Genomic DNA, 16,595 nt, shown 5'->3' on the forward strand with positions numbered 1-16,595 from the left:
CCAATCATTTGACCATTAATACACATACTAGTTTGTTCACATGCATTTATCAAATGTTATATATTGTTGTTTTAAAGTTATGCTCTGTCAGCAGCATTTGTGGTCAAATAATAATTTTGACTTTTCACCGTTTTTTTTAAAGCAAAAATCCCACTTACAGTAACTCACAGAGCCTTATATTTGTGTTAAAACATACCTTTAATTATTCAGTAATAATGGTGATTGTTTTCTATGTGTTATGATAACTAAAATCCTAATTAAAATATATTTATATATATATATTATATATTTCATCATATGGATTAAACCACTTGATTTATTCTGTTTTATGAACGTTTTGAAGCATTTAATAAAGCTCTCAGATTTTCTTCCTTTGTGTTTGGAAGATGAACCAAACTCTTATGGGTCTGGAAGGACTTTGAGTGAGTGATTGATGATCAGTTTTACTTTTGAGTGAACTATCACAGTTTCTGTCCAAATTCACAGCTAAATCATCAGAGCACACTAATTAAGACACACACACACACACACACACACACACACACACACACACATCAAATGTGCTAATTAATGTGCAAAAAACAAAAAATGAGTTAATCTCACTAATCGACTGGTCGCTTGCTGGTGTGATTCTACTGTAAGAGCCTTATTGTTGAATTTTGTAATAAACTGAGAAACAAGTTGAAATAATTTTCTGTGAAGATCGACATTATGCCAGAGACGCTATCAACAGAGCTTAAGTTGTATTGAACCTGAGCGTTGCTTTAATCTAGAAAATCGACTGTCTACACAATATACTGCTCCTATAGAATACATATCATCTATATGAGACGGCAGTCAAGATATTTATGTCTGAATATTATTGCTGGCAGTGCTGCAGGCCTCTGAATCTGTCATTATGTACTGTATATGTACTTTACAGTAACGTGTGTTATTATGTGTATGACATACAGTGTGTGACTGATGTTGTTGCACATGTTGAGGATTGTCATAAAATGCTTCTGCAAAGGCCCAGTAATGAGCACGATCATTTATATGCGGTTCTCACGACGAGCCTGATCAATATCCAGTCGTATCGATTGTTAGGATTTGCAGTGATTGATGGTGCTCAGCTGTAGCTGCTATATGTGTTATTATTTTTATGGCTGAATGCACTCAGACTCACCGGAGTACGTCATTATTTCTGATCTATAGATGGCATTTTCCCATTCTCCTTTCTCTTTCAATGCATTGAATTAAGTGATATTAATGCTCTGCGACGCACCACTCCTGTCTGCTTCTGTACATCTAATGAAGATTAAACTAAAACAGTCGTGTCATTAATGCTTAATATTTATTAGCGGGATTATTTTGACTTCACGTTCAGAGTAAGAACTGCAGAGTAAAAAGTTCTGGAGATGTTCAGTTATCTGTAATCGTTATATTCTCATATAGGGCTTTTGTGAGTAGTTCACCTAGAAACGATCATTCTGTCATCATTTACTCTCCTCATGTCATTATAAACCTGCAGGAGTTTGTTTCTTCTGAAAGAAAGATGTTTTGAAGGATGTTAGTAACAGTTTCTCAAACTAGCTTTGTTAAGCAGAAGAAAGAAAGTCATAAAAGATTGAATAAAGTTTGAATGATTGAATATTTTTCCTGAAAATGTTAATTCTATTGCATTGGACTAAAACGTACTGGCTTTGCTCACATAGGCTATAACAACATCCCCCCAAAATGTATTTATTTATTGTTATAATTTCTTAAATTTTCTTGGATTTTTCCCACCTTGTTATACTTGGTGTGTTCCCAGTCAAAAATGGCCAGCCAAAAAACAAAAACAAAGTAATAATAATAATAAAAGTAAGAAATAAAAAAGCTTATAAATCTCTCTTTATGCTATACATTAAATATATAGACAACATAAACAAGCTGATGTGTGTAAACGCAGTAATCAGTGAGGTCTGTGGTCAAACAGCTAAAAACAAAACAAAAAACAAAAAACACACATTATTCTATATGATAATATAGAATAATGAGCAATATATAAGCCATTTATGACAGGGAAAGCATAATTATGTGAAGGATTTCCAGCACAGCACAAGGGGTTAACTGTGCTTATACCTTTTACTCAGTTTTTGCCAGTAATAGTCCTACAATAGCACATGATCATTCATAATGTATTTCGTGAATGCAGTGCATGATGGGAACAGCAACACTGTTCACTATAAAATAGTTTGATCAAATATTAGTTTGGGGAATTTAGATTTTCCCCCTCAAATTATGAAAATTGTTGATAAAATGTAATTTTATTTTTTGAATATTGCACCACTTTATATGTTATAAATATATTATTATATGTTCACTCATAATTTTTCTTTGAAAATATGTGACTACAATTTTTGAAAACCTTTTATATATACGTTTTCTTTTATTCCATTTTTTACCTTATATTGCATCACATGTTATAATATGTCAAGAAGTGACATGCAAAATCATTATTTCTTAGAAAGTAATTGAAAACCGTGTGTGTGTGTGTGTGTATATATATATATATATATATAGTTATAATGTTTTACTTTATATTGCATCACTTTATGTCAAGAAATATTGTACATTTTCCATTTTTTCTATATTCATTTATACATATTTATTTATTTTAAGTTTTATTCACACTTTTCTGCTTTTTACTCTTCTATATATATTAGGCAAAATGAAAATGATACTTTCTAAAAACTCTAATTAGCCCATATTTTGAAGAGGAACAGCAAGATGTGTATATTATCTGATTAAATCTCTTCAGCTGAGTTGTTAGTTTCAGCTCTGGTCTTGAGCTGAGCGTCAGACAGCAGCTAGGGGTTATACAGTCTTCTTGGCATCCGTTCCTGCGACCCCACAGCCGTCTGATTGCTTTCCCTCCCGTCGGCCCAGCGCCCAACTTTTGTGTTTGCTGAATGGTGATTGTCTGTGGGAATAAGGCGGTCTCGGGCTCCCTGTGTGTGTGCGCTCGAGGGACGGCGGCGCTGATTTCTTCATCACCCCAACAAAAACACTTTACGAGCGGCCCATTTCCCAGAAGCCTCCCCGGCTGTGGTTTTGTGTCCCTGCTGAGGAAGTGGGCATAGATGAGCGTGTCAGCAGACTATTTCCGTCTGATCTTGAGCCATGTGTGTTTTATGCTAAGCTCCTAGAATGTAATTAACAATTTAATGGGAATCATGTCCCCAGGTGAAGGCAGTGGTATATCGCTCTGCTAAATGCTGCGTCGCTTTCAGCTGCTTTACCTGCAAACCCATCGGCTTCTGCTGAAGCTCACCGCTCTCACACTTAAACACGCCATTCACACGGCTTGTGCAAATCCAGGAGTTTCTATAAATGTATCTCTGAAGGGAACTGACTGTCTTCAGAAGAAGTTTTGATGCCATTTTCTGAGTACAGCTCTGCTTTGTGTACAGGGGTAACCGTTGCTGTGAATTTGCATTTCCACTCAGTCCATCTGCTGCTTTTGTTCAGACCAATGTGGAAATATATTTAAATTAAATAATATTCAAATTATTTGGTTATTTTCTAAATTAAATGATACAACATTGATTTAAATAATAATTAATATAAATAATTATAAATAAAATGTAAAATATAAATTATACACGCACATACAAATATATATATATATATATCCATATTATAATTTTTACTTTTCTTTAATACAACTATTTGTTTGTAGTATTTAAACTGTAAACGTGTTTAAATTGCTATTTTTGACCATGTTATGGTTTAGGATATGTTGTTTTAGTGTTTTTTATATTACTATTAAGTTTTATTTTTACTTTTAGCTCAGTTTTAGTTGTTTATTAATTTCTAGTTAGTAATATTAGTACTTCGACGTTTATTTTATTTTAAATAATTAACAGTAATGACCCTGCTCCAGACCACCGGAGGTTTGCAGGTATGTGTTACACACACTAACTAGTCCTCTCTCTCTCTCTCTCTCTCTCTCTCTCTCTCTCTCTCTCTCTCTCTCTCTCTCTCTCTCTCTCTCTCTCTCTCTCTGTCTCTCTCTCTGTCTCTCTGTCTCTCTGTCTCTCTGTCTCTCTCTCTCTCTCTCTCTCTCTCTCTCTCTCGCTCTCTCTCGGTCCATCACAGCTCCGTTCTCCAAGCCGCTGGTCACCTGGGGCCCAGAGTCGGCCCTGAAGCCTGGCGATGTGGTGGCCCTCAGCTGTGTGGCGTACGGAGGTTATCCTGAGGCAGAGGTGCTGTGGCAGGACGGGGCCGGACACAACCTGACCGATAACGTTACGGTCTCACAGGTGGCCAACGAGGAGGGTCTGTTCAGCGTGAAGAGCATCCTGACCGTGGTCCTGGAGCCCAACAGCACTTACAGCTGCAGACTGAGCAACCCGCTGCTGGGCGAGGAAGGACACGCGTCCGTCACCATCACCGGTGAGAGCAAACAGCACCGATGCTCATTCTGAGACCACCAGTGCACATTTAATACCACTCAGATAATGCTTTTTATTCATATTTTGAATCAGCATCTATTTTTACATATTCTGTTTTCTTTATCATTTTAGTAAAGTTTTTTTTTTCAGTTTTAATAGTAAAGTGATATATAGTTTTTGTGAATTTTTACTTCATTTTTGTTATTTTAGTACATTTTTTAGACAGGTTAAACTACCTTTTTTTTTTTTTTTTAACTTTTTTTAATGTTTATTTTATTTCAAGTAACACGTTTTAATTTTTGTTTCAGTTATTTTAGTACATCAAGTTAAACTAAAAATAATAATAATATATATATATATATATATATATATATATATATATTGTTATTTCAGTTAATGTTTATTTAATTTCAAGTGCAAACATGTTTTTTGTACTATAATAATCCTGGACCTAAGCAAAAGACTATTTCCATTCCACAGGTTTTTTTCCATTGGGCAAAGTTCATTAACTTTCACTCATCTTCACACAATATATCGTAGGGCTTTATAAATCCTGCCTGCTGAGATACTTAAAGCTCCTCTCTATGAGAAAGAGCAGCGTGAACATTCTGCTAAATATCCTCTTTTGTGTTCCACGCAAAGGCAATGCTCAATTTCTTTCCCTCTAAAATCCTCAATGTTTTTACAATCGGAAGTCAATTAAAATATCCGCCGTGATGGCTTCATGTACTTCCCTCATCTATTTCTCATCACCAAACCCAAACAGGGAGAAAATAATAAATGGTTCAATTATGGTCCAGTAGGCATCGCCGTCATTGTCAAACGAGAAAGTGGATGATTATTTCACAGATTGCTTCTTTGAAATGGGAACGGGCCTTTTGTGCTTAGATGAAGCCCTAACACTGCACGCTGACGTGTGTCTGTTCAGAAGATATTTCATGTATAATGTGCAGTTTCAATGAGATTTCACAGTGCGCTCTGACGGATGAAGGTCAGGTTGTGCTCTCGTTCTGTGAGTCTACAGCAAATACCTGTGCTGTGAATCTCATCCTGACTGCCACAGCCTTACAACTTGTTAGTAAACAAGCGTCAGAATCCGTGTGCGAGCGGAGGGATCACGCCGACCTTGTTTGATATGAAAATGCATTTGCATTTGTTTACAACAGCTGCTGTATGCTCAACAACTTTGGTAATTAATATTGACCTAGTCGAGCTTCGTGCGGTTCGCTTGCTTGTTTTTCTTCAGCAAACAAGTGTGCAACCAGGATTCACTTTGAAACAAAACGCACCGCTTTTAGAAGCGGTCAGATTTAGATCAGAAACACTTCGGCAAACGGATGCATTTCTGTAATTATTTATTGCAAAACCTGAAGAGTGTTTAAAGCATGTGTTTGAAATGGAAAACAGGGTTTTTGGTGACACATCATTAAAGTAAATATGAAATGATTTCTTTATTTAATAGTTATTGCACGGTAAAACTGTGCAGTCATTCGTGGAAAAAAACATTCGCAAAGTTATTGAGTAAAAGAAAAGTCCTTTGTATCTCAAAAGGAGCTCAGAACGTCTTTCTAAGTGAGACATTTAGGACTTTCTAGCACTGAAGAGAGGAAAATCTGTTTAGTATTCAAAAGAGGACGAGACTCCAACAAGCCCCTTAAAATGTCACACTTCTCTCCAAATTCCCAATGAAAAATTATAAAGTAATGCAGACGTGCCCCGAAATGAAAAGTAAAAATGCTTTTGTATTCTGTGCAAGTAAAAACATTACTGCTGGTTTAAACATTTAAACATTTACGTAACCACCGATGATCGTGTTATCCCACATTATTTCTTACATTATTTGAATTTAAATAATATTATTTAAATAATTTATATATTTTACATTTAAATGTAATAAATTGTTGTATATATTTGTATATGTATATATTTTTAAATTTATATATAATTTAATATAATAGAACTATATAACATTTTATTATTTATTAAAATAATTTTATTGAGATTTCCTCATGCATTTTTAGACCCCACTATATGGATGGACTGTGTTTTTAACATTAAGCTTTATTGATTGATGACACACCGATTAACTAGAAAGATGACATATTGTCGACCTCTATATACAGCTGATGACAGACGTGGCTCAAAGACCCTCGCATCATTTCCTCCGGCACGGCTGCTCTGTCATTTCTGATGACAGCGGCCGGATATCCATCCAGTAAGATCTGAGCTCTGCAGGAACACAGCGTTGCGTAAGGATGCTTCTCAGTTAATCTGCAGCTATCGACCTTGAGCTCGAGTAAGAAAGAGCTGCAAACTCTGAAAACAAGAACACTTACAGACGGAGAGAGTGAAAGATGAGCGGACCTCTGACACCAGCGGCAGGAGCTAATGAGTTAACACAGGAGGCGAGCGCTTCTCGGTCTGTTTCTGAATGTGGAGGATCCCTCGCTTTCTTTCTGACTGCTGAGATCTCTGTCAGTACAATGGCCTCGCTTTAAAAGTCCTTCCACATGTTAGCAGCTCAGAGAACGCATGTGTGTGTGTGTGTGTGTTACATAGAGAGAAATCATCGCTGTCCATCTCTCTTTGCTGCCACAGCATTCTGGGTAAAAGCTGTGAGAGAGATATAGAAAGAGACAGAGAGAAGGAGAGAAAAGTGCAAACGGTCAATAGACTGCCGGAGCGAGGTGGGAGGGAGTGGCGCAGAAACTCGGATGCTTAGAAATGTAGCCATGGTGATTTTGCAGTGAATAATGTAGCCATGGCGATGTTGCTGTGGCGACTGTCTAGCACTGATGACCTGCTGCTGATGGTTATGGGATGTTGCAGCGAAAATCCTCGTCTTATTCCACGATCCAGTTCAACATGATCTAGCACTGTGCCAGCGAGTCATTAGATGAGTTTTGTGTGCAAATTTTGAATGCACTGAAAAACATTGATGTAGGACTTTCTTTGAAACTATTTTCTACAATTTTTCTGAAATTTCTATTAAATTAATTACAATTAATTAAGAAGAAATGGCAAGTAACACTTAACTTAAATAGTAACACTTAACACTTAAAAATGACAATTTTCAGTTCATTATATAATATTATTTATAAGTAATGTAATGTATGTAAAATAAATATATTTAATTATAATATTTTCAGGTGTTCAGTAATTTTCAATGGATTCTTTTAAACAATTTTTACTCAGAAATCGCTAGTAATAATAATAATAATAATAATAATTATTATTATTATCATTATTATTATTTATATTATATTATTTATTCAATGGATTCAACCATTTTCTCTCAGAAACAGTTTCAAAAAATAATTTCACAAATAATTTCACAAATAATTACAAAGCTAATATGTTGAATTAAATATGAAATGAAAGTAGAAAAAATAAAATAGTATTTTCTTGAATAATGAATGTTTTGTTTGGTGCAAAGGCATGCATAATAAAAATGCATAATTATTTATCAAACAAATATTATGATCATGCATTTGAAATCTAAAGCATCTTCCTCAGAGGCTACATCTTTACAGGTGCATCTCAAAAAATCAGAATATTTCTTGTTACATATTTCAAAAAGTGAAACTTTCATATATTTTAGATTTATTACATGTAAAGTAAAACATTTGAAAAGTTTTTTGTTTTAATTTCGTGATTAGCGCTTACAGCTCATGAAAGTCAAAAATCCAGTATATAAAAATATTAGAATATTTATATTTGAGTTTCAATTAATGACCATCTCTACAGTATAAATTCAGGGTCTCTCTTGTTCTTTGAAACCACAATAATGGAGAAGACTGCTGACTTGGCAATGATCCAGAAGACGAACATTGACGTCCTCCACAAAGAGGGTAAGTCACAGAGGGTCATTACTGAAAGCTGTGGCTGTTCACAGAGTGCTGTATCAAAGCATATTAAATACAAAGTTGACTGGAAGGAAGAATTTGGGTAGGAAAAGGTGCACAAGCAACAGGGATGACCGCAAGCTTGAGAATACTGTCAAGCAAAGCTGATTCAAACACTTGTGAGAGCTTCAGAAGGAGTGGACTGAAGCTGGAGTCAGTGCATCAAGAGTCTCCACGCTCAGACGTCTTCAGGAAAAGAGCTACCAAGCCACTTCTGAACCAGAGACAACATCAGAAGCATCTTACCTGGGCTGTGGAGAAAAAGAACTGGACTGTTGCTCAGTGCTCCAAAGTACTCTTTTCAGATGAAAGTAAATTTTGCATTTCATTTGGTAATCAAGGGCCCAGAGTCTGGAGGAAGACTGGAGAGGCACAGAATCCATGTTGCTTGAAGTCCAGTGTGAAGTTTCTGAAGTCAGAGATGATTTGGGCTGCCGTGACGTCTGCTGGTGTTGGCCCACTGTGTTTTATCAAGTCCAGAGTCAATGCAGCCGTCTACCAGGAGATTTTAGAGCACTTTATGCTTCCATCTGATGACAAGCTTTATGGAGATGCTGATTTCCTTTTCCAGCAGGACTTTAGCACCTGCCCACACTGCCAAAACCACTTCCAAGTGCATTGCTGACCATGATATTACTGTGATTGATTGACCAGCCAACATGCCTGACCTGAACCCCATATGGAATCTATGGGATATTTTCAAGAGAAAGATGAGAAACAGTGGATCCAACAATCCAGACGAGCTGAAGACTCAATAGTGCTTCAGCAGAGCCACAGGCTGATCGCTTCCATGCCATTCCTCACTGATGCTGGAGTTTGTGCTAAAGAGCCCCGACCAAGTATTGAGTGCAGAAATCAACATACTTTAAACAACTTCAACTTTTCTGCTTTGCAAATCCTTTTTTTATTGATCTTAGGAAATATTATATTTTGAGATACTGGATTTTTGACTTTCATAAACTGTAGGCTCTAATCATCAAAATGAAAACCAAAAAAACCTTTGAAATGTTTTACTTTACATGTAATGAATCTAGAATATATGAAAGTTTCACTTTTTGAAATAAGATACAAAAAATAATGAACTTTTTCACGATATTCTAATTTTTTGAGATGCACCTGTATTTTCACTGTAAAAATGATTTTTGTGGTTTTACTGCACCTTTAGCCCCAACAGCAGGGGCGCTTTTTACCCCAAATACCATACTTTTACAGATTCTTTTGTTGTTTAAAAACTGTTGCTTTAATTATCTTTGTTTGGACACCTTTGTCTAAAAATATATGCTACTTAAATCTACAACATTTAACAAAACATAATATATTATCTCAAGTAAGCACAGAATCAGCTTTGCACTGCTGCGCGCGATCACGTCAAAGATCAGACAAATAAACACCTGCTTCTTGAAAAGTGATGTTTTGTAAAGTGCTAAGCCATGTTTATGTGCCATCTAGTGGTTTAGAGGAAAATAATATCAAAGGCGCCTTTTACCCCGGGGCACCTATAGCCCTCCTTGGAAAAAGAATATGATCAGAATATCAATTTGCCTAATAATTATGCACACGCTGTAGTACCTCTGGTATGCAGAACCAGCTTTACAGTAAAACTACATGTAAATTGCATTTAGCACTGGTATGTTTTCGTATGTTTGCATTGTTTTGCATAATTTGTTTAGTGCATCGGGTGCTAAAACCCCCTCAGCATCAGCCTTTTCATTATCTATATTATTATTATTTGTTATTTCCTATCTTTCTGCTCCTACTGTTTTTCATCTCTTCCTTTCAATCTATATTTTACTTCCTCACAGACGCACACTAAACCCATGGCTCAGATTTACGTATTTATGCTCTGCTTGATAAGCCTTCAATATTTCCCTCTAGTTTTAGAAAGATTACATCACTGTGTTTCTCTCTTTCTCTCTGCTTTATCATCTGGTCCTCCACTCGTCCCAGCAAACATTGCCTCCTAAATTGCTACCTGGCAGAGCCGGGTCAAGCTCACAGTAGCCTAAAGAGTCAAGTAAGCAGACAGAAAGAAAATGAGAGAGTGAAACAGAGAGGCGGACAAAAGTGAGAGAGAATGATAGCAGCAAGAATGAACCCCTTTATTAGTCCTTGTCTCCTTCTCTTCCTCACCGGTCTAATTTGAATGTAATTAGCACATGCATTGGTAGGAGAAACAGCAATCTAAATGAGAGTGTTGTTCAACCCTGCTACTTGATGGAGCCTGTATTCATTGCTGTCGCAGACGCAAACAGCACTTTTCACAGAGAACACCAGCCTGATTGGCCTGGTCTCGAGATCACACAAAGACACACAGGCTAGTTCAACACTAAATGCATCATGGTTGATCCGTACGTTAAACCTGGTGGTTAGGGATGTAACGGTATTATCGATATCGTGATATCGCGATCGCAAAACTGTCTGGATATTATCGTGGTCACATGACGGTATGAAACGATAGGTCTTCTGGGCAAAATGTGTAGTTTTAAAAATATATTTAAACTTCTTATTCTAACATAAAAGGTCTTTAACGTTGTGTTTTGGGTCATTATGCTTTGGCACAATATCTGTCAAACGAACTCAACCCGAAAGCACAATATGCTTAATGCCGTCATCAAATCTGTTTTTGCTGCTTGTTTCAAAGCAAAGCGGCCCTTCGTTCAGACGATCAGCTCGTGATCCGGTGTTTCCCGCGTCTCAGAACGCCTCCTTTCACACTGAATGAATGCAGTCAGCTCATTTATTTCATGTGAGTTTGGGAACAACAGCCACCAGTTATGCTTTACTTTCACGGCAGATGATTACAGCGTTTCACTAGATTTGTAGTGAAATGCATTTTTGTAAGCCTGTTTTCACAGATGCAAACGTGGCCTAATGGATAGGCAGTCAGACTTGTAACCTGAAGGTCACTGGTTTGAGTCTCAGGTCCGGCAGGAATTGTGAGGGGGGAGTGAGTAACCAGTGCTCTCTCCACCTTCAATACAGTGAAGGTTTAGACCCTTGAGCAAGGCACTGAACCCCCAACTGCTCCCCGGGCACCGCAGCAATGGCTGCCCACTGCTCCGAGTGTGCGTGTGTGCGCGTGGAATTAAAAGGTAATATAATACTTTTTTTTAAATAGAAAAGGTTTGGTTTGGGGAGAGGGGCTTGAAGTAATGACTGGGAGAGGAGGGGGCCCTTGGAGTAAAAAATGTTGACACACGCATACACTAGTACTCCAGCGAGTGTGGAAGTGTCTTCAGCTGTGAGTAGTGTTTTCTCACCAGCCTTTAATTCTTGACTTTCTGAGTGGAGTGTGTAATAATTCCCATAACAAACGCCAGTGCCAAAACATATTATACCTCTCATTAGTTAAGCAGTTTGGCTGCTAATGGGACACGTGTCATTGGTAAAGGTGAGCAGCAAGTAATAGTTGTATAATCAGTCTATAATTGTAACCGGTCAATTGTTGGTAAAGGAGTCGTTCTCATTCAAGGACATAGCATGGTGGTCATTTCACTCGTCATGTGTCTTCTTTTTGAAAACACGCTTTTACTTGAGCTTAGATTTTGTTCCCGGTCGGAAATATTAAAAATATGTTATTGTCATATAACACAGGCTTTTTTTTGTATTGTTATTTAGTTGTGAACATCAGTTGAGTCTGTCTCTGTGTGTGCGTGTGTGTGTGTGTTTGTATACGCGTGTGTGTTAAATCCTGTTTGGAGTCATCTGCCTCAGCTCAGCGATATAAAATCATATTAGTTTCAGCATTTTTAGGGAACACTAAACAGAGAAGAGCCTCCTCTATACCCTCTGAAAGCTTCCTGTTCACGTCTTTACATCCTGTTCCTCCCTGCGACACACACACACACACTAATGACTGCAGCCTTTGTAAACTGCTTTTGTTCTGGCCTGTGAAGAACTCTACATCATTGTCTGTTTGTGCGACACAACATTGTTTTTGTGCTTAATGTAGTTTCAATTAGATGCCTGGAAATGAAGTTGCTCTGAGATTAACTGGCTCCTCCACTTTACTCCAGAGGCAAGGAACTGATAGGAAAGTGTGATTTAACACTTATACGGCCACCATGGTGTCAACCTATACAATTATATTATATAATATTAAAATGATGTTATATCATGCGCTATATTATAATATAGAATCTGCTTTCTGTACTGTGTGAGAGTTGGAGAAGCTCCAGAGAGCAGCAGAAAGGCATCGGTGAGTTGATAGCTGAGGTCATTGTAGCTCAACACAGCATGTTCAATAATCTCGCTGAACTGTCGCTGTCTATCATAAGTATGAAATACAGAAAGAAGGGACACTTTGAAGTTGACCCAAATATGTTTGAAATCTGGAGCTCATAGGCTCTGCTTTAATCCCTTAAATGGTGTGGTCTGTTCTTTAATCTGACTCCAGGCTGCTGTATTTAACACTGGTCAGGCACACACTCAACATTAAGCTGTCTGATGGGCTGCACATTAGTGTGGGTGATTTCTGACCCCTTCGGTTACGGGAAAAACCTCTAGCCCATCTAACCCCTCCTGACTGTTTTACCCTATCACACCACTTATGTTTTTTCTCTTATTAACAGTGTGTTTAATCTCCACACTTCCCATATGTGTCTTCTGCTAATTGTGTGAACAAATTCTGACAGTGATTCATTGATCAGTGCTGTTTGAGTGAATTCACAGCTGACACTGGATTCTAACATTCACTCGTCGTCACAGTTATGACACTTTATGCCGGTCAGCAAAGAGCCACAATGAGCGTAGATTGCATTTAACAGCATTACTGACAGTAAGTAGCTTCAGTTCCTCACTGGAAATAAATACATGCATGCATACAGTAGATAATAATACAGAAATATACTTTGTGTGTTCTGTTTGTAATGTCTGCACCAAATGCAATGGAAAAATAAGTGTTTTTAAACAGGTTCTTACAAACACTGGAATAAGAAAAGTACTTTAAAGCCCAAAAACAAATATCACATGCTTAGTATGGCATTTTTTATCTTTTTATTTTTAAACTTTCTGTCCTTTTATTGCACTTATTTATTTGTATTTATCATTTAAATATATTCCATATATATTTTACCTAGTTAAATAGGTGCTACTAGTACTCCATACTCACATTAGTATTCTAGTACTCACAATAGTACACTAGAACTCACACTGGTATTCACACTAGTACTCTAGTTCTCACACAAATACACTAGGACTCCAGTACTCACACAAATACACTTGATCTCCCACTAGTTCAATAGTACTACTAGTACTAGCACTCTAGTACTCACACGAGTATATTAGTACTCTAGTACTCACACAAGTACACTAGAACCTCCACTAGTACACTGGTACTCATGCAAGTATATGAGTATACCCACACAATTCATGTTAATTCTCACACTATTAGCCTAATACTCATGCTAGTACTCACACCAGTACTCTAGTACTCACGCTAGTAGCTTAATACTCACACTAGTACTCACACCAGTACTCTAGTACTCACACTAGTATCTTAATATTCATGCTAGCACTCCCACCAGTACTATAGTACTCGCACTAGTATCTTAATACTCACGCTAGCACTCCCACCAGTACTCTAGTACTCACACTAGTATAGTACTCACACTAGTAGCTTAATACTCACACTAGTACTCACACCAGTACTCTAGTACTCACACTAGTAGCTTAATACTCACACCAGTACTCTAGTACTCACACTAGTAGCTTAATACTCACGCTAGCACTCCCACTAGTACTCTAGTACTCACACTAGTATAGTACTCACACTAGTAGCTTTCATACTCACACTAGTACTCACACCAGTACTCTAGTACTCACACTAGTAGCTTAATACTCACACTAGTACTCACACCAGTACTCTAGTACTCACACTAGTAGCTTAATACTCACACTAGTACTCACACCAGTACTCTAGTACTCACACTAGTAGCTTAATACTCACGCTAGCACTCCCACCAGTACTCTAGTACTCACACTAGTAGCTTAATACTCACACTAGTACTCACACCAGTACTCTAGTACTCACACTAGTAGCTTAATACTCACACTAGTACTCACACCAGTACTCTAGTACTCACACTAGTAGCTTAATACTCACGCTAGCACTCCCACCAGTACTCTAGTACTCACACTAGTATCTTAATACTCACACGAGTACTCACACCAGTAATCTAGTACTCTCACTAGTGCTAGTAAATTCTGGCAAAAAGACACACATATAAGAATATATTTCCCAGAAAATAAGTCTGAATATCTTCTGCAATGTTTTATTTTCTGGTAAATGTGTCTTGTTTTAAGGATGCTCATGTATTTTTACTGGAAAAGACAAGAAAAAAATATGCATAAAAAAAAGATCTGCAGTGTCTAATACGAAGAGAGGTCCTGGATTTATTTCTAAAGTTTGATGTGCTAGTCCATACTTTTTACTTGCGAACCGGTAAAGACTTCCCGTCTGTGTTTTATAAATATTTTTCAAGCCCATCTCATCTCATGGCTGTAGCATATCGTCTCTGTCTGTGTTGTTGGACATATCCTATAATGATTTGATGATCCATCTCTGTTTACCCGTGAGCCGCTCTCATCTGGGCCGTGTGAGCAGGAATTGCGTTGCATCACTCTTTTACAGCGAGGCAGGCACTGCAATCCCAGATCTGCTCGCTGTCGAGGGTGTTTTGTAAAGCCATTAAAGATTCACATCTGCTCCCTTCATGCGCTCATCTCACAGACTATCTGCTGCTGTAGTAAACACACAGATAGAGAAAGAGAGGGAGATCGCCCGCAAAAATGCTCTCTGTATGGAGGACTACGTGTAGAGAAAATAAAATACATGCAAATAAATGATTCAGTAAGGCAAATCTACTTTATTTTCTGTACAATTGTGGCAGATTTGTAAGAATATGCAGTATTACATTGGGTATAACTTTACAATTAAAATAATTTGTTTGTTAATTTTACGTTTGTTCATTTATTAAATTAAATTATTATTTTTTTTTTTCCTGTCTCTACTCATCCTGTTCATAGTGCTGGAATTTTACTGTAAATGCTGTACATTTCTGGAATATCTTTAGCATTTTTATATTTATCATCCATTTATTAAGCATTCTTTTCACTAATTTATTTATTTTGCTCATATAGTTCTCATTTCTTCATTTCTTCATTCCACACGATAATGAAAATGAATTATTTGGTCAGTCAACCAATACATTAAACTGATTATCCCCTCATTATAAAAATACAGAAATGAATACTAATTTTATACTGATTTAATACTAACTACTTTATATATTAATCAATTAGTATATTAATAAAAAATATATAAATGCAATACTAAATTGGGTTCAAACATTAAAATTAAACTTTCTTTCTTTCTTTCACATTTATTTATGTCTGAATATCATGTTTCATGTTTCTTCTCAAGGAAATTTATCTTATTTTAAGGAATAATAATCTAAAAAATGTCTAAAACAAAAAGAGGTCCTTGATTTATTTTAAACATTTCATGGGCTATTTATTTATTTATTTATTATTAACTTTTAACTTTCTTTACTCTTCACATAGATTTTGCTGGAATTTTCATTCTGTAATGTGCATTCTGTAAAATGAATAAAATAAATAAATAAATGAAATGAAATGCAGTGTATAGACTGAGAGGTTGTGCTGTGTTTCAGACTGGTCTTCTGTTTGTAGCAGCCGCTCAGCGTTTTGTGGCTCTAGAGATGAACTGAACACAGCCGTCCTTATTATGGGTGACTTAGCGCTCGTTCTAAATCACACATCACTGTTTTTTAGCCAAAGTCCATAAATACCGCAGCAGGGTCGCCGGCGTGCCAGAAAGTTCAAGCATCTCAGTGTCCAGAAGCTAATTTGTGAATGTGAAGCACAGCCGCAGTCGAGTCGAAGTGTCAGAATCTGTTCATTTGTGCTGCAACCACTGAAAATGCGCTGCTTTATGGGTTGTAAATAAGTAAATGAGTATATAAATAAATAACGCGCTGTTTGTCTTGATCTGAGCTAGTTAAAGATGGAGGTCTGGAGGGGAAGGTGGTGATGGCCATTAGGTTTATTTGATGGTTAGGGGAGATAGAGAGAGGAGAGATTGAATGGAAATCAAGGCTTTAGCTTCAATGCTGTACAGAATAAACCAGACTCTTCTGCATTTCAGCTCTGCTCACAAATGACCAAACACAAGTCCAAGAGTCCTTGAAAAAATCAAATGTTTTTTTCTTAAGATGATTTGTGTTAAAGCACAACCTCTCTCTGCTTTCAC

The 16,595-nt window shown here is 36.9% G+C and overlaps 1 protein-coding gene across 2 annotated transcripts in view; it reads left to right on the top strand.

Annotated features, from left to right (window-relative positions):
- cd276 (CD276 molecule) overlaps positions 1-16,595 on the top strand; it is an 83,084-nt gene that overhangs the window by 20,623 nt on the left and 45,866 nt on the right. For both annotated transcript variants that reach the window (XM_079374083.1, XM_079374084.1), the window contains exon 4: positions 4,123-4,419. In XM_079374083.1, the coding sequence (XP_079230209.1) occupies positions 4,123-4,419 (297 nt within the window). The remainder of the gene's footprint in view (positions 1-4,122; positions 4,420-16,595) is intronic.

The sequence above is a fragment of the Barbus barbus genome (assembly GCF_936440315.1).
Source record: "Barbus barbus genome assembly, chromosome: 23".
Classification (NCBI taxonomy): Eukaryota; Metazoa; Chordata; class Actinopteri; order Cypriniformes; family Cyprinidae; genus Barbus; species Barbus barbus.